The 18,305-nt window shown below is 45.2% G+C and overlaps 1 protein-coding gene across 2 annotated transcripts in view; it reads right to left on the bottom strand.

The window, feature by feature from the left end:
• Window positions 1–18,305, bottom strand: part of CDYL (chromodomain Y like) — a 153,365-nt gene that overhangs the window by 68,156 nt on the left and 66,904 nt on the right. For both annotated transcript variants that reach the window (XM_033863784.2, XM_073810275.1), the window contains one exon: window positions 1,261–1,927. In XM_033863784.2, the coding sequence (XP_033719675.1) occupies window positions 1,261–1,927 (667 nt within the window). The remainder of the gene's footprint in view (window positions 1–1,260; window positions 1,928–18,305) is intronic.

Below are 18,305 nucleotides of genomic sequence, written 5' to 3'. Positions count from 1 at the left end.
CGAAGGGGACCCTGACTTCAGTCACATCCCCCCAAGCCTGCGGGACGCACCACAGCAAGACGGCAGAGCGGTGTCTCAGGGGAACATGTCTCTGGAGGAAAAGGGCGCCCCAGACAAACCAACAGCACTTCTCCTCGTTTCGTATTATTCTAAGCGTGGGCTGAGGGAGATGCGCACAGGTACAGAGTCCGTCCCACTCCTGCAACACGGAGGGCGAGGGGGCACGAGTGACAAAGGGACATGGGAGCGGGTGGCTCTTGGACCAGAGGAAGAGCAGTGTCCACGAGGTGGGGAAGGAGCAGGGCAGAGAAGAGCAGGCGCCCCGATGTGGAGAGAGAGCTGGACAGGCAGGGGAGGGCCGCGGAGAGACTGGGGGCTGCCTGCCCACTAGGTACAGCAGCTGGCGACCAGGGATCGCGCCCCCGTCCAAGAATCACAGCGAATGGACGGGAGCCGCCAAGAGGTGGTGGAGCAGGGGGGCCGGTAAGACAGCAGGCAGGTACCGTGAGGTGAGGCATATGTTAGAGAAGATGTAACAGAATATTCTAGAAGAAGTGGCGGCTCGCCAGGCACACGAAAAGGGCAGGGAAGGTAGCTGTCCATGCTGATCCCCAGGTGTGCTGTCCTGGGGTCGGGGAGGCCACAGGATGACCACCCAAGCTGCAGCGTCCAGGTCAGGAACAGGGTAAAAGCGGAACAGAAAAGAGCACCCACGCTGAACGGCCTCCTGCTCTGAAAAAGGGACCCGAACAGCGGACTGTCTTAGACCAGTCGAGGTCCCGAAGGCTCTTAGGTCATCAATATCCTCCTTGAAAGGCACTTCCGGTTACTTAGATGGGTTAGCACAACAAGAACCATGACTTCTCATCAATACCGGTCACACTAAGAGAATTCAGATGGATTCCTAACATGAGACCCGGTGCCTAAGAGATGCATAAAGTAGAAACTAGCTGCAAAAAACCCACCAACCAACCGACCGAACAAAAAACCCAGCCATCACCTACTCAGAGTGGGACACTGTCTAAATCAAGTCAACGTGGGGGTCCAGTCTGCGGACGGCCAATGAAACAGAGACAGCCAGTGCTGACTTCAGACGTCACTGTCAAAGGCTTCAAGGAAAGAAAGCGGGGGCTGGCGAAACCTCTCCAGGGTTCCCGCAGACAGACATCTGTCAGAAGCGGAGCCCGCAGGAGCCCCCGGGCCCACACCGGACTGCCCTCCGGGGCAGGGACCCCACGCCCCTCCAAGACCATCACTCACCTTTCCCGTTCACGGCCAGCCCCGTGGCCATGGCCGCGGTCACGGGGCCGGACACCTGCGGCACCAGCGGGTGTATCCGGGGCCGGCTCCCCATCCGCGCCCGCTCGGCTCCGGGGCCCAGCAGGGCTCCAACCGGCTTTTCGGCCGCCACCTCCGGCGCCACCGTGTCCTCCTGCCCCTGCTCGACGGGGTCCAGTTTCTCGGGGCTCTCGCTCTGGAAGCCGTCCACCGCGGTCCTGCTCTTGATGGGACTCTTGGGCACGAGGATCTTTATGCCTGACTTGGCCAGGTCCATGTTCTTCCGGTTCGAGAGCGACGGGGCCGGGTTCTTCCTGAACTTCTGGCTGGCGGCAAACAGCGGGCTGGCCTTGGGCTCGTGCTCTTTGCCGACCACTAGCGATTTAGGAGAGGCCTTGGAAAAGCTGCTGTTGGTGGACCTGGAAATCTGCTTCCTAGCGTTGTTCGGGGAGGCCCGGTTGGCCCTGGTGAAGGGCCCCTCCCGCTGCTTCTCGGTGTGGCGCCTGTTGAAGTCGTGGATGTACTCCTCGCAGTTTACCAGGTGCTGCTCCGGTTCCCAGGTGTCGTCCTCGCTGTCGTAGCCCTTCCACCGGACCAAATATTCCGTCTTCCCTTTTTTGTTCTTCCTTTTGTCAACGATTCTTTCAACCTGTTTATAGGGGAAAAGAGAAAAGTATAAACGCACTATCTGAAAAATAAGGTGCAAGCGTAATAATAATGGATCATCGAAAATAATAAAAACCGCAACAGGTGATGTACGCGATCGTCTCTTCCCGAGCCAAACGGTCTGAAAACAGAACAGTAACAGAGCATTCGGGGTTTTAGCGATTTCCTTGAAATTAAGTCAAACAAAACGCTAAAATTTCATGCTCAGAATATATGGACGTGTTAGGTAGCTTATTTTTTTGTGATTCAAGAAGGGCTCTCCTTCTATTTTTTATACTGAACGCCGACCACCTGAGCTGGTTTTCACGGTCACAACTGGACCACAGTGCTGGGCATCTCCAGCCTTCTGCCTGGTCATCCTGTCACCAACAGCAGGCGCCCAAGAAACAGCACGGCTGTGGTCCAGGCCGAGCCCTGAGGGTGGCAGCGGCCCGCGCACCGAGGAAACAGGGTCGGTACCGACAGCGTCACTTAGAAGCACTCGGTTAAAATGAAAAAGGTCAGCAGAGGACTTAACGCTTTATTGGTAATAAAATGGTGTAGAATGGTCAGGTTATTTACCTTTAAAACTTGGTTTTAACTAGTGTGAACCAACATCTTTAAAGGAAGATGCTGTCAGTCTTTGAATTTGATGATCAACACATCCCGTATCAAATTTATGAATTTACACAACCTTGGCATGAAACGTACTGTTATTACCGTGACAAATTCCACTGCCTTAATTGACATCCTAAGCGTAGGTGAGAGAGCGTCTATGACTCGTGGGAACGAACCTGTTGCACATAATGTCCCCCAAGTTATTGGGGAAATACAATCTGTGGCTACCTCTCCAGTCAACACAGAAACCACCAGCCTGCTTCCCCAGTGGCAGCAGGTACCTCGTCCCTCGTACGCAGAGGCCTGGGCCACACGGCAGGCAGCTCTTTAAGGAGACAGGGTCTTCTAGGCCGTTATCAGGGTCTTCAGCAAACTTCTGGCAAAGCTACAGGTTAGGCCAGCTGACACAACGGTGTACCTAGTTCCCTAACATGCCAAAGTAGCAGAAGCCGAGTACAGCTGCAGACACTGGAGGAGAGTGTGGAACACCCTACACCCCAGCATCTGCCCTACTGTCGAAATACCCCCCAAACTCGCCAGTATACCTACCTGGGGTGGAGAGAACGAAAGCCCTGAACTACAGAAGAGCCGAAAGTTAAACGCACATGACTGCCTCTGGGCGACAAGGATTAGGGGAAGGAAAGCCAGGTTTCAGCAGAAGGCGGGTCTCACGCCAGGCGGACCCCGCGTCACAGCGGCGTCAGGCCTGCACGGTGGGCCCTTGTGGCCCAGGCTACAGCGCGGGGAGCTTTCAAAGTGATTTCCTCCCATTCCTCTGCTTGTGAAGAGCTGCGTTTAAGGGTGTGAGTATTTCCATTTAAAACACATGTTTCTGGACAATTCCACGCCACTCAATTTCATGGCGGAAATAACTTAAAAGTTTTAGATACAAGCGGTAAAGAGATTCTCTCTTGACAGCTAACAATGTTTTTTAATAGTTGGTTTCTTTCTAAATCAACTTCCACCCCAGCAGCATGAGGGAGGCTGGACCAGGGCGGCCCATCTTCCTTTCGCCCGTTTCCTTCAAGCTGTACAGGGCTCTGGTCAGGGAGGACAGGTCTCCTCCCCCGACCCCCGTGAACGGCTGGCGCTCCCTGCAGGCCGGCCCCCCACGGGCTGCACCGCGTGTGCACTCGGCGGCCACACTCCGCTCGGACACTGAGAGGGGCGGGGACGAGGCACGCACAGGAGACCGGGGCTTGGAAGGGGCCACGTGGGGCCCGACCACGCCACTGCACCGCTGGGCACGAGAGCAGCCACAGGCGCCACGGAAACAATACTTCCGCGCACTGAAGTGAGGGTTTTGTCATTTTCACGTGTCCTAAAATAGGGATCTTCCGATTTTCTTCAACTATTTAAAACCTGTGGAAACCATTCTTCCAGCTGGCCTGCAGGTCACAGCTCACAACCCCACAGTAGACGGGGAAGGAGCAGTGGGCACTCGGGGCGCACGTGCTGCTCTAACTCTCGCGGGGATGTGGCTGCAAGCTGACAACAGGTGTGGCTGACACAGGGACACAAACACGAAGTGGTGGGTCTACGAGAGCCACACCGGGCATGGGACACACAGCGTGGGAGGTTCAGGCCCCTCACACCAACCTCACACCATTGTACTGGACACCCTAAACTTACAGCGCTAGAGCCACCTACCCTGCTGTACCAAGTCCCCACTCACCTCCCAGGGGAACCACTCAAGGTCCTAACAACCTGCCTGCCTTCTGCCCAAGGGGGCTGTGACCTTCCTCCTTTCACCCTGAGAAACACCGGGCCACGTGCCACCAAACTGGTGAGCACATCCTCCTGCCCAGAGAAGAGTCGGCCATCAAGGGGGGCCGTGTCTGGCAGCTGAGTCCACACAGGACTGCGTGGTGAGCAGTCAGTCTGTAACCATCTCCATTTCTCCTTGTCGCCAGGCCACAAAGCGGGGAACCATTTACTGCCAGGCCCATGAGCTGGTCCACACAGCGAGCCATTGATCTCCACGGATTTTCCTCATATCTCACCAAGCGACCCGTGAGGCTTTCATCCTCTCCTCTGAGAAAACCACATCCTTGTCAGTTTCCCATCATCCTAAGCGAAACTCAAGAGCCGTGATGTGTCTGTGAGTTCACCCCATCTGCAAGCTATCACGCGAGTCTGCACTGTTTCATAGATGTGGCAAAGGCAAGACCCCTGATCACAGACAGAGGACTCTGTTCCTCAGCAGCTGCAGCAGCCAGAGGACCAGCATCTCCTTGCTCCAGTCCCCACAGGATGACACGGACGGCCAGGTGAGACCCATGCACACAATGGGTGATGTTACAGGACAGGAAGCCAGTCTTTTATGATGGGCCGTGAGCACGCCTGCCCCGACCTCTGGCAGGAGAAACTATGGCTGTCTTCTAAACAAACATCCTTGGACAGCCCTGAAAGATGTTCAAGGGCGGGGGAGCGGGGGCAGAGGGAAGGAGCAACTGGATGAAGGTGATCAAAGGGCACAGACTTCCAGTTATAAAATGAATAAGTTCCGGCGATGTACAGCATGGCAACTGTAGTTAACGCTGCTCTATGGTATATCTGAAGTTGCTAAGAAAGCAGACACTAAACGTTCTCATCACAAGGAAAAAACCACTTCTCTCTCTCTTTCTCTTTTAGTCGTATGAGATGATGGATGTGAACTAAACTCATTACGGTGATCATTTGGCAACATATGTTAAGTCAAGTCGTTATACTGTACACCCTAAACTTACATGGTGCTGTGTGTCAATTATATATGATAAAACTTGAAGGAAAAAACGATGTTCATGAATTCAGAGTAAATACTGTTAAAAATGAAAATTTCCCAAATGTATCTATAGATACAAGACAATCCCAATAATCATCCCAGCATGATTTTATGTGGAAACTGCTGAGATCTGATCGTTTACGTGGAAAGGCAGCAAACCTGAAGAGCAACCCAGAGCAATCCTGAAGAAGAACTCACTGGAAGACTCAGAGCCGTACTTCAAGACCCTCTCCCAAGAACCAAGAGATTCCCAACAGTGTGGTACTCACACAGGACGTACAAGGGCATCAGTGGAATAGAGGAGACAGCGAGCCCAGAAGTAGACCCTCACTTAAACTGGCCACATGATTGAGTGAGTGAGTGATTTTTGGTGACAAAGGCTTCCAAAGCAATCCACTTGCCTTTTCAATAAATACTGCTGGAATACTGGCTATCCGTACGTAAAAAAAGTGAACCACAACCTTATCCCAACCTTTACACACAGAAATTAATTCAAGATGTATTTTAGGCCCAATTATAAAAGTTTTTATATGAAGCTTCCACAGCAAAACACAGGACATCATCTTTGTGACTCAGGGGCAGGCAAAGGTTCTTTAGGTCACAAAAAGCAATAACCATGAAAGAAAGAAAATTAATAAATGAGACTTCATCAAAACAGTGTCGAGAAAACGTATAAACACGCCACAGATTGGGAGATAATATCCATAAAGAGTATCTTCGAGGACTCTGGCCCCCAAGACTGATAAAGAATCCCTAGAATGCAACAATGAGAGGACCAAAATGTAATTTAAAAGCGGGCAAAGCATTTAAGCACACGGTCCCAAAAGAAGATCGACCAACGGCCAGTACACACATTGAAGAGTGATGAACATCATTGCTCAGGAGGAAATAAATACACAATGAGATACTACTACATACCCATTAGAATGGCTAAAATGAAAACACACCAGGGATGTACAACGGGCCTATTCGTACAGTGTTGGCAGGATTTTCAAATGGTACAGCCGTTTTGGTAAAAGGTCTGACAGCATTTCATAAAACTAAACAAATAACTACACTATGATGCAGCAATTCCAACCTCATTACTTACCCAAAAGGAATGAAAACATACATCTACAAAAAGACTTGCACAAAACTATTTATAGCAACTCTGTTCATAATGGACCCAAACTAGAAACAGTCCAAGTTTCTGGGCGACTGGACAAACTGTAGTACGTACATATAGTAATCTCAACAAGAAGTCAACTGGTGATACGTACAAACACATGGGTGAGTCTCAAAACATCACACTGAATGAAAAAGCCCTACTCCAAAGACTACTCATTGTATGATTCTATTTAAATGAAAATTCTTGAACAAGCAAAAAAAAAAAAAAAAAAAAAAAAACCCACCCCGAACTATTATTGAAAAAATACCCAAAAGCAAAGGTTGGTAGGGAATTAACTGGGAGGGGCATCAGTGAACTTTCTAGCTCAATAAGCCTTTGGGTTGCAAAGGTACATGCTTTTGTTAAGGTTGGCAACCTGTATAGTACTTAAGACCTGTGCAGTGCATCGTTAGAAAATGTTACATCATTAACAAATGATGTATAAACAAACATGGAATTCAAGTTCATGAACTGCATGCTAAATGAAGTTTACTAGGGGGAAGTGTCCTGATGTGGCCACTTACTACAAACTGTGTCAACAAGCGAGATGGATGGATGGATGGATGGCAGGATGACAAACGGAAGAATCTGCAGGGGGCCTATGAATGCTCACTGTAAAATCCTTTCGACTTAGATGTTTAAAATTTTCCATAATTAAAAAATGTTGAGGAAAAGTCAATATTTATTCTTGATTTTAAAAACTCAGAAATAAAGAAAGCTACAGTAACTACTAGGAAAAATAAGCAAGTTCAGTAAAGTCACAGGATTAATAGTAGTATTAAATAATTAAAATGAAAATTTTTAAATCTCCACTTACAGTATAATCAAAAAGCAAAATATTAGCGATAAATTTAAGCAAAATGTCTAAAACATCTATGCTGAAAATGACAAAACATGGCTGAGAGAAATTAAAGAATACCTATAAACCGAAAGAAACAGCATGTTTATATCGGCGCTCAGTTTTATTTAGTTGTCAATTTTTCCTAAATTGATACACAGATGCAACAGAATCCCAATCAAAAATCCCAAAGCTCTTTTTTATAAATTGACAAATTAACTCTAAGGTTTTGTATGTCAAAGTTAAGAATCTAGAATAGCCAAAACAACACCGAAAGAGAAGCACAAAGTTGGAGGGCTTATATTACCTAACTTTAAGACTTACTATAATGGCTAAAATTCAGACAACAAGAGTAAATGCTGACGAGGATGCAGGACTAGTGGAACTCTCATACACGCTGGTGTAAAACATTACTGAACAGAAACCCCAATTAAATAGAAGACCAGCAGGGGGAGCTCTCACCCCTGTGACAACAGCCAAGCCCAACAGGAAGAAGAAAGACTCCCGTTCTTTCCTGCCAGGACTCAGCCAATGAAAAGTCAGGCTCTGTTTACTAAGCCCGCCCCCTCCCCGTCCCCTCTATAAAAGCGTCTCCTTCCCTTGCAGTGGGGGGACTCGCACATGGTTGCTTCGTATGAGACCCTGAATTGCAATTCTCTGCTGATCCCGAATAAACCCATCTCTGCTGGAGAAAACCTGGCCGTCTATTTGCTTCGGGTCAACACTGGCGAGTATGGAAAATTGTGTGACAGTTCCTTAAACATACACCTACCTCAGCAATTCTACTCCTAGGTATTTACCCAAGAGAACCGGGAACAAACGTCCACAGAAAGACCTGTACGAGAATGTTCACGGCAGCTTTACCCTAACGGTCAGAGACTGAGTCGGCCCAGGTGTCCATCAACAGGAAAGCAGATGAACAAGATGAAGTATATTCACACCCTGAACTGCTACCCACAATGAGACAGCACCAGGACTGACCCCTGCAACATGAGTGAATGTTCATCATCACGGCGCTGAGTCAGTGGAACGAGACACAGACCGTACACTACGTGACTCCACTTGTTGGAGGGCCCACCAGAGGCAAAACCAGCCTGTGGTGAGAAATCAGAGCGGGGAGTCTGTGGATGGGGTTGGGGGGCACAAGGAGACTGAAGCGGTGAAAATGCCCCATCTCTGTCAAGATGGTAGTTACAGCACTGAACACATTTGTCAAAACTACCGCACACTTAACATCTATGCACTTTCTGTATGTAAGTCACACCTCACTCAGCAAACTCAACAGAAAAACTCCTAAGCAGCTCTGAGGCTGGAATGAACCAGGGGATGAAGAGATGCTCCTGGCAGATGACATCTAAACCGGAGCTGGGTCCTCAGAGACCTGCGTCCTCCCTGAGGGCCAAGCTCCCTGCAGCACACGACCCAGCGGTTCCCCTGGCCACAGTGCTGGGGAGACGAGTGCCAAAGCCCAGCGAGGTGGGCTGGAATGGAAACACGGAGAACGGGTGATAAACGTAAAAACAGGACCAGCACAAAGGAAGACTGACAAGCTGTGGAAAGTATGGACCAAGAGGCTACTCGTCTTACCACATTAAAACCTCTTTTAAAGGTACAATAGAGCAGGGCAAGAACTGTGAGTAAGCAATTCATGATAGAAAGTACAAGCCACCACCACCCCATGAATAAGGTTTAACTCACCAAAGGGAGACACCACTTTCCATCTGGAAGGCTCACGAGGGTGAGGAAACAGCCTGCCTACTGAAGGTCGGAGCTGTGTTATGTTATGGAGGGCGATTCAACAAAGAACATCGAAAGGTTTAAAACACTCTTACTCTGTATTCGAGAATTCAGCTGAGGAATAAACTCAAGGAAATAACCGAGTGGATGCTCAAAGACGGTGGCAGGTGCAAATGGAGAGACGGTGCGGAGAAATCCAGGAGCCTGGAGAAGGCACCCGCTCCACTGCTCGGAGCCTCGCTCCCCCTCACACGCGTAACCATAGGCACAGAGTATCAGTTCTGAATTCCTTCAGTAGTGACTGAATTCTGCCCTATTATATGTTCATCAATTTATTCTTGAAGCAGGCTGGTAAAATGAAAGGATAAAAATTTTCAACGGCCATGTTTTCCAAAGTGTTAAACGCTAAGTGAACTTTCTAACCCAAAACAAAAGAGAAATGTTATGATTTAGGTTATCAGCAAACGTGGATTTCCATCTGCCCCATGAAAAATGCACAGAACGGTACCATCGTTATTCCCGTTTCCTCCTTCCATGAGACCGCCAGCTACTCGAGCAGTGATATGCCTCTCGGTATATAAGCAGGAAGGTAGGGAGACGGTATATATTGTTACTGCCTCCCTTCTCAATATGTGACCAGAAATTCTACATGCATACACATTAAATGGATCCTGTTTGCTAGAAGTCCTAACACTCACCCTCTCCATCCACTTTCTCTTACATGACTTAAACAAGTAAAAATGGATTCAAGCTGTTTAAAGGGTAAAAGGCGCTTAGAAATTTCACCAGTAAGTCACATTTCTGGCATTTCGTTCTGAATAAGAGTAGGATGGTATCTGGTACCAATGAAACCACTTGCTTCTTGCATACTTGACAGACAAATCGCAAACAGTCAAATCTATGTATGTGTATTGTATAAACAAGGGTGAATCAGAACTTTTCCCGCACAGCTGCTACAACTGAAAAACTATAAAAACATATTTCATAACAACTATATTTTTCTTTAGATACCTCAAAATAGAAAAAAGCATTTGTTACTTTTCATTGACAACACAAACCAAAAATGCCAAATAGAGAGCTTGAAGAAATAATAAATTCCTGTTCTGAGTCAGAATGCTTTACTGTCTGGCTTTATTAAATGGATGGAGACAAAGATGGAATTGTTCAGGAAGTGAGAACAGATAAACTAGGATTTCTGACTTTGAGAATTTTCTTTTTAGCTCTATTTTCATAACAAAATAGCAAAGTTAGAAGCTACGGTCCTACAGGCAAGGTTCCATATATCTACAATTATAAAAACTTGGCCAACGTATTCACTTTTAAACCTCAGTGTTCCACAAAGAAAGCCAAACCTAAATACCAAGACACGCCAAAATTAAGTTAAACAAGAACGTACCATACCAGGCGCACACGAAAGACGTGGTAAAGTGACGTTTGTGACAGACTTCACCGATGCCGTTTGTTGAGAATCTTTCTCATGAATGACAAGCTGACTCACGCAGAGAGTACCTTTGTGTGGAAAACCCCCCAAGTGCTCTGCGAACAGGAATGAGTACATCCACCAGGGGAATAACACCCACTCTGGGGTGAAATGCGGCTGTTCTACAGCCCATGCAAATGCACTTGCACACACAGACTCAGACCGATGGCAAACAAATCATTTAGGAGCCAGGATACAATTGCTTTTGGCCAGAAAATCAAATCTCAGCTCCTGCGTGGAGATGCGGGATTGAGGCCACGAAGGTGATCCTCCACCGTCATCTGTCCCAACTCCACGGAGGGACGCTAGGGGGCAGCGCAGAGGCGGAACGGGAACCCATTTCTTTCATGGAAACAGGAACCTTAGGGACAGTGGGAGCCCGAGCAGCGGTGCAGAGTAGTCTTTGTGGGAAAGCGCCCCTCTCTATCTCCTCCAGATGCCATCTCGGGGAGAACGCTTAGGGCGGAGAGGCACTGCCAAATGCGATTTCTACACAGAGCCCCGGCGACATGGAGACGGCCATGGAAGTGCTAAGTGGGGTCAGTATGTGCAGACTCTAAGTCTGACGAACCAGCTCGGAGATCTGCCAGGTAGGAAGCTCTGATCGAGACCCTCAGGGTCTCTAAGATGCACCCTGAGAATCCATCTGAAGCAGATGGATGCTAAAACCCAGTTCTGCTAAGCACACTCACCAACTCCACCAATACGTGCCAAGTCCCTGTGACATGTCAGGTCTCTGCTTTTTCTGAGGTTATAGGAAGAAACAAAAACAGTATTGCTTTCCTCTATTTTGGAAGTTATACTCAAGTGAAAGAAGTCAGACAAATTAATAAATGTGAAACACATTAAATATATGTGATTGCTAAGAAGAGAAAAACCCCAGGAAGAGAAAAACCCCAGGAAGAGGACAGGGTAACGGCAGAGAGCTTGGTCAGGAGGAGCTGAGCAAGGACACCCAGAAGGACGTCCAGCCAGAGCGCACGGCTGATCCAAACCCAGAGGGCAGGGGTGAGCCTGGAGTGCGAGAGGAACAGGAGGCAGGCGGGGGCTCGAGTGGAGGTGACAGGGGAAAACGGAAAAGACGAGGTCAAGGAGGCCGGGGGCAGGGGGAGAGTTAAACTGAGTGCCTGTAGCCAAGCTTTATTCGGGGTTTGCTCTCAGTACGACGGAAGCCGGGCAACGGCTCTGGGCACAAGAATGGTGTCTGCTTTGCATTTCAGAATCACAACTCCAGCGACTTTGTGGAATTAAGAACGGGCAGGCGACTGTGACGACCTCAGCAAGAGGAGGTGTGACTTGGACTCTAGGGTGGTGGAGGTGGAAGACATGCTGAGAAGTGGCTGGATTTGGGGTCTGTTTTAACGGGGTGCTGATAAGATTTCCTGATGGACTGAATGCAGGATAGGAGAGAAAAATGAAGAATGAAAGCTAACCAAGATATTTGGCCTGAGTAACTGGAAAGATGGAGTTGACATTTACTGGGATGTGAGAAGATACAAGAGTTCAGTTTCAAACACATTAAGAGGAGACGTGGAAGAGGCCATGTGACTCACACATCTGGAATTTGGGCTAAAGATAGAAATTTGGAATTTGTAGGCATTATAAGTGATTAAATCCATGAGATCATGAAGGGAGTTAAGTATGGATAAAGAGAAGGAGTTTGGGGACTGGGCCCTGAGAGACACAAACATTTAGAAGAGGGAACGAACAGGAGAACCCAGCAGAGACTGCAAAGAGCAGGAGTGACACTGGAGGAGGCCTCGGAAGCAGCGCCCAGAAGCCAGGTGCCCTAAAGGGGGCTCAGTCATTACGTCCAATGATCCTACTAGATCAAATTAGACCCGGAAGAGAGGAAAGAAGAGGCTGACAAATCCTTTCCACTGAAAAAACAACTATAAAACTTGGCAAAGTTGAAGAACAACTACTTCAGGGCCCCAGAATTCCGACAAAAGGCAACCAATAGATGGACAAGCATTTACTCGTGAAAACCCACTGAATTCTGAGTAAGAAGAGAGGAAGCTGGTGACCTTGCTGCCTGGGGCTGTCTCCCACCACGGCTCTGACACACTGGTGGCTCTACCGTTGTGGGGCTGGCCTGGAAGCCTGCAGCTTAGCCGTCAAGGGGACTGACTTGATCTGAAGCAGAGGGCAGAAAGCCCATGCCGGGAACGGGCTGCAGCTCTCCCAGCCAGAGGTTAAGGTCCCAGCAGTGGTGACTGACAGTGGAGGAAACAGGCAGAAATTTATAGGGAGAGCCTGGAAATGAGACAGCCATTGAGGGGAGAGATGACCGCTCCACACACCCCACATACAGTGGACACTCAAGGGGGCTAGCACAGAGCAAACCCACTGCAGCCCTGAAAGCTGTCTGAGCTTTGAATGCAACAGAAACACAAACCCAGTGCAGAGACTGGAAGCCTTATGGGCTCAGGGTGTCTGACCATGACCTCTGACCAAAACTTGACTCACAAACTACACAGACACAGGAGTGACCTCTAGCAAGTCAGGCCGAAAATCAAGGTAAAAACTGGGATGGAGGGAGCTGAGCAGAGCAATCAGTGGCCACACACCTAGGGCCACGAGGTTCCTTGGATTACATCCAGGCAAGTGACTTAAAACACGCACACGCTTGCAAAACAAAAGCAACAACAAAAAACTCAGGGAAAAAGTTAAAATTCTGAAATACACATAAAGCACCAGGAACGTATGAGTCATACTCAGGAAATAAAACAATGAAAACTGTCTCTCAGTTTACTCATAGCTTGGATTTAGCAGAAAAAGACTTCAGGTCAACCCTTACAAATACATACAAAAAAACTGGATTAAAAAAAAAAAAGACTCCATGTTTAAAGAATTCAAGGAAAACATGATGAAAATTATTCAAATAGGAAATAACAAAGAAATAGACCCTACCAAAATAGAACAAAAATTCTAGAGGTGAAAAACACAGTAAGTGAAATAAAAAAATTCACTAGATGGACTCAACAGCAGATTCGGGAAGGGAGAAGAATCAGTGAAATTTTCGAGAGACTGATAGACTTTATCCAAACTGAAGAACAGCGAGAAAAAATATTAAGAGGACATATATAATAAAGAGGACATAAAGAGGGAGAAGGCAGAAAAAAAGATACTTTAAGAAATATGGCTGAAAACATTCCAAATATGATGAAAAGCAATTATTGACAGATTCAAGAAGCTCGACAAAGCCCAATTAATATAAATCCAAGGAGATCCTTAGAGATACAGTTGTTAAACCTTTGGAAGCTAAAGACAGAGAAAATCTTGAAACCAGTAGAAAAATAACAAGTTAACATATACAGGGGAACAACAATACAATTAATGGTTGCCTTTTCATCAGAAACAATGGAAAGTAAAAAGCAGGAGAATGACATATTCAAAGCACTGAAAGAAAACCAACCAAGAATTCTATATCCAGCTAAACTATCCTTTAAAAATGAAGGTAAAATAAAAACATTCCCAAATAAATGATACTGAGAAAACACATGGCCAGCAAAGCTGCCCGATAAAAAACACCAAAGGAAGTTCTCAAGTTAAAAGAAAGTGATTCCAGGCAGTAAATGCAAAAGCAGGGGAAGAAAGGAAGAGCAGTGGGGGCAGTAAATATGTGGGTACACATAAAGACTGGTTGAATATTGTTTCTTTTTCCTTCTCAATTTCTTAAATGAAACAAGATTATACACAGCAAAAATTATAGCACTGTACATGCTTGACAATTTAGATATAATGTGTATAACTATATCACAAAGGAAGGGGGAGAAAAGAGAGATATACTGGAGTAAAGGTGATACATTGACTTGAATTAAGGTAATATTAACCTGAAGTACCTTGTGATAAATTAAAATGCCTATCATAATCCTTAGAGCAATCACTAAGAAAATAATTCAAATATATCATTTTAAAAAATCACAGAAATTAATATGATAAAGGCAAAAAATGTTTAACATAAAAGAAAGCAGGAAAGAAGAAACAAGAACACAAACAATGAGATAAACAGAAAACAACTAGCAAACTGACAAAGCAAAACTATTCCAATAATTACATGAGAAATCAAAGAACTAAATACTCCCAACAAAGGGCAGAGAATGGCAGAACAGATTTAACAAAGCAGCTATATGCTCTACAAGAGACTCAAGTTTAGATTCAAAGATACAAATAGGATAAGAGTAGAAGGACAGAAAAGATATACCATGCCCAGAGTAGCCACTTGAGAGTGACTATATTCATATTAGACAAGACAGACTTTCAGCCAAGAAATATCATTAGAGACAGAGAGGAACACTCCATAATGATAAAAAGGTCAATATTTCAGGAAGATACAATGACTATAAATGTATGCATATACCTAAAAGAGTCCCAATATATGAAGCAAAACCTGACAGAAATGAAAGGTGAAAGAGACAAGCCTACATTTACAGTTGAAGATTTCAAAACAATACTATCAATAACTGATAGAATAAAACAGAAAATCAGCAATGATATAGAAAACTTGATGGCTATCATCCAACTCACCCTCCCTGACATTTACAGAACACTCCATCCTGTAACAGCAGAATACACATTCTTTTCAAGTGTATACACAACATTTACCACCACAGACCATATTCTAGGCCATAAAACAAGTTTCAGTTAATTTGAAAGGATTCAAGACATACAAAGAGATCCTGACCTAGACACATCATAGTCAAACTATCAAAACCTGAAGACAAAGAGAAAACTTGTTCAATGACCACAAGGAATTAAATTAGAAACCGACAATTTTGAAAAATTTCCAAAACTTGCCATTAAACAACACACTTCTAAGTATTTCCCACTGGAATTCCCTGGCGGTCCAGTGGTTAAGACTCCACGCTTCCACTGCAGGGGGCACGGGCTCGATCCCTGATCAGGGAAGTTCGGCATGCCGTGTGGTTTGACAAAAAAAAAAAAGTTAAATATTTCCCATTGGTCAAAGAAAAAAAGTACAGGAGAAATTAGAAAGCATTTGGAAGTAAATGAAAATGAAAACGTATCAAAATTTATGGGATGCAGTCGAAGTGGTGCTTAGAGGAAATTTTATAGCATTAAACACGTATTCAGAAAGGAAGTAAAGAAGTTAAAAAAAAATCAATAATCTAAGCTTTCCACCTTGGGAAACAAGAACATAAGAGCAAATTAAACCCAAAGCAAGCAGAAGGTAGTAAGTAATGAAGATCTGAGCAGAAATCAATGCAACAGCAAAACAACAAAACCACCCAGAAAAATAATAAAACCAAAAGTTGGTTCTTTGAAAAGATCAACAAACCTGATAAACCGTTAGCTAGCCTGACCACAAAAAGAAGAGAGCACACAAATTATCAACGACAGAAATCAAAGGGGGACATCGCTATCCACGTGGCAGAAATGTAAAGGACAAGGAAGCGGTACGTAACATGAACAACCCTATGCTAACAAATCAGGCAACTCTGATGAAATGGAGACATGCCTAGGAAAATATCAGTTATCACAATGGACCCCAGAAGAAATGGAAAATCTATACAGATTTACAAGTAAACAAATACACTCGGTCATTTAAAGTCCTCCCACAAAGAAAAGTACAGGCTCAGATGGCTTCACTCATGAAACATACAAAATACTTAATGAAGAAAAAAACAATACTATACAAACACTGTCAGAGAATAGGAAAGACCACTTCTCAAATCATTCTGTGAGGCCACTATTACTCTGACAGCAAAGCCAAACAAGGACATCCTAAAAACAAAAGTAAATTTTAAAAAACCCTACAGAACAGTATTTCCCATAAGCACAGACACAAAAATCCCAAGCCAAATTCACCAACATGTAAGTAGGGTTATACCCCATGTCCAAGTAGGATCTCTCCCAAAAATGCAAGGTCGGTGTCACATCTGAAAATCAATTAATGTAACACCTTATTAATATAGACTAAAAGCTACACGACCATCTTGATGGTCACAGATAAAGCATTTGACAAAATATAAATTTATGACCAAAACTCTTAAACTAGAAATAGAAACTTTCTCAACTGGATAAGGAAACCTACAAAACCCTACAGCTACTATCACACTTAATGTGAAAGGCTGTTCCCCTAAGTATCCTAGAAACTATAAGCAAGATGTTAGTTCTCAGCACCCCTACTGACCATCACACTATAGGTTCTACATAGCCCCAAAAGGCAAACACATACAGATCGGAAAGAAAGAAAAACTGTCTTTATTTGCAAATGATATGATGCAGGGAAAAACTAAGGAATCTACAAAGTAACTGTGAGAACTAATAGGTGGGTTTAGCTAGCTTGAAAGATACAAGACCAACATATAAAAATCTTGTATTTCCAAAAGTGAAAATAAGAAATAAGAAAGCAATTCCATTCAACATATCAAAAAGAATAACATACTTGGGAATCAACTTAATGAAAGAAGTTCAAGAGTTTTACACTGAAAACTTCAAAATGTTACTGGATGAAATTAAAGCTCTAAATAAATACGGCCCGTGGGCTTCTGTTTGCAGGAACTAGGTAGATCTGTGAAGTGGTGGGTCCTGACATGCCTGGTTGGGGAGACAACTGGTACTCAGGGTGTGTCCCCACAGGGTAGGCGCTGGGAGAGGAGAGTTTAAGGCTGGGGATTAAGGTGATATGAAAGACTCTCTAATACTTTATAGGCACATACAATGTGGTGTGGGGTTATGGTGCTGCTTGAAATGTGTGACTAGTTGCTAAGTGCAGGGCTACTGATTCTGGAAGAGCAAGCCATGGTGCTCTGCGTCCTTAAATGTTTCTTCAGACCCTTTGTCTCCAGGTGTCTTCTCACGGATCAGATCCACAAGTAACACTCTGCGGCAGAAGAACGCCCCACATCAGTACCAACAGTTAGGGTCACTCAGAAGACAAGCATAAAGCACGCAAGCACAAGTCTGGCAGTAAAACTGGGGAATAACGTCATTCGATTTTATAAAACCAGCATGTTGACACAGGCGCAGAACTTGTCCATTCACCAGCCTTAAATTTTCTCTTTGAGGTGAATTCCTCTGAGTTTGCTTACTTAGTTTGCCAACTTCAGGACCAAAGCCAACAGCACCGTAAGACTGGCTCTTGCTCTAATAGCACAGAGGATATATTCTCAAAGGGACCAAAAGAGAGTCCGAGTATTTTCATTTTCGCTTACGTCCAGGAACCATTCCTGGCTGTGGAACCCTGCTTTCCCATTATCCGCCCCTTAGCCCTCGTACCGACGACGTACTGGCGTATAGCTTTCCGGTTGCAAACAGACTTATACACCCAGTGCTTGCTTTTCAATAATGTTTTAAAGTCTGTATTTCATAAGGAGTATTTTCTACCAGAAAGACTGTCCTTGCTTCATGTGAAAGAAATGCTTTCTCTGGCCTCCCCAACAGAAACATTTCAATTACACAAAAAAGTAGGGGAAAAAAGAGAGAATTATCTGTATTCTGCTTGACCACCTAGCTAATCAACCCTAACATACTGCCGTAACTGATTCGGTTATTTCTAAATAAAAAAGCAGTAAGATACAGTTGAAACCCACTGAGTACCCCCAGTCTTCAGAGGTAACCACTACTCCAAATGTGATGTTTATCATTCTCACATGTCTTTGAAAAAGTGTACTACCTAACATGTGTGTATAGCTAAGTAACACAGAGTATCATCTCGCATGGTTTCAAACTCTATAAATTTTCATCAATGTTTTTGAAAGAAATCCATCTTCATACATGTAGATCTAGCTCACTCATTTTAAAGGCTATATAATATTCCACAGCATAAATG

This window comes from Tursiops truncatus, chromosome 10 (assembly GCF_011762595.2).
Source record: "Tursiops truncatus isolate mTurTru1 chromosome 10, mTurTru1.mat.Y, whole genome shotgun sequence".
Lineage (NCBI taxonomy): Eukaryota > Metazoa > Chordata > Mammalia > Artiodactyla > Delphinidae > Tursiops > Tursiops truncatus.
Note: the sequence above shows the minus strand (reverse complement) of the source record. Positions and strands in the feature narration are given on the sequence as shown.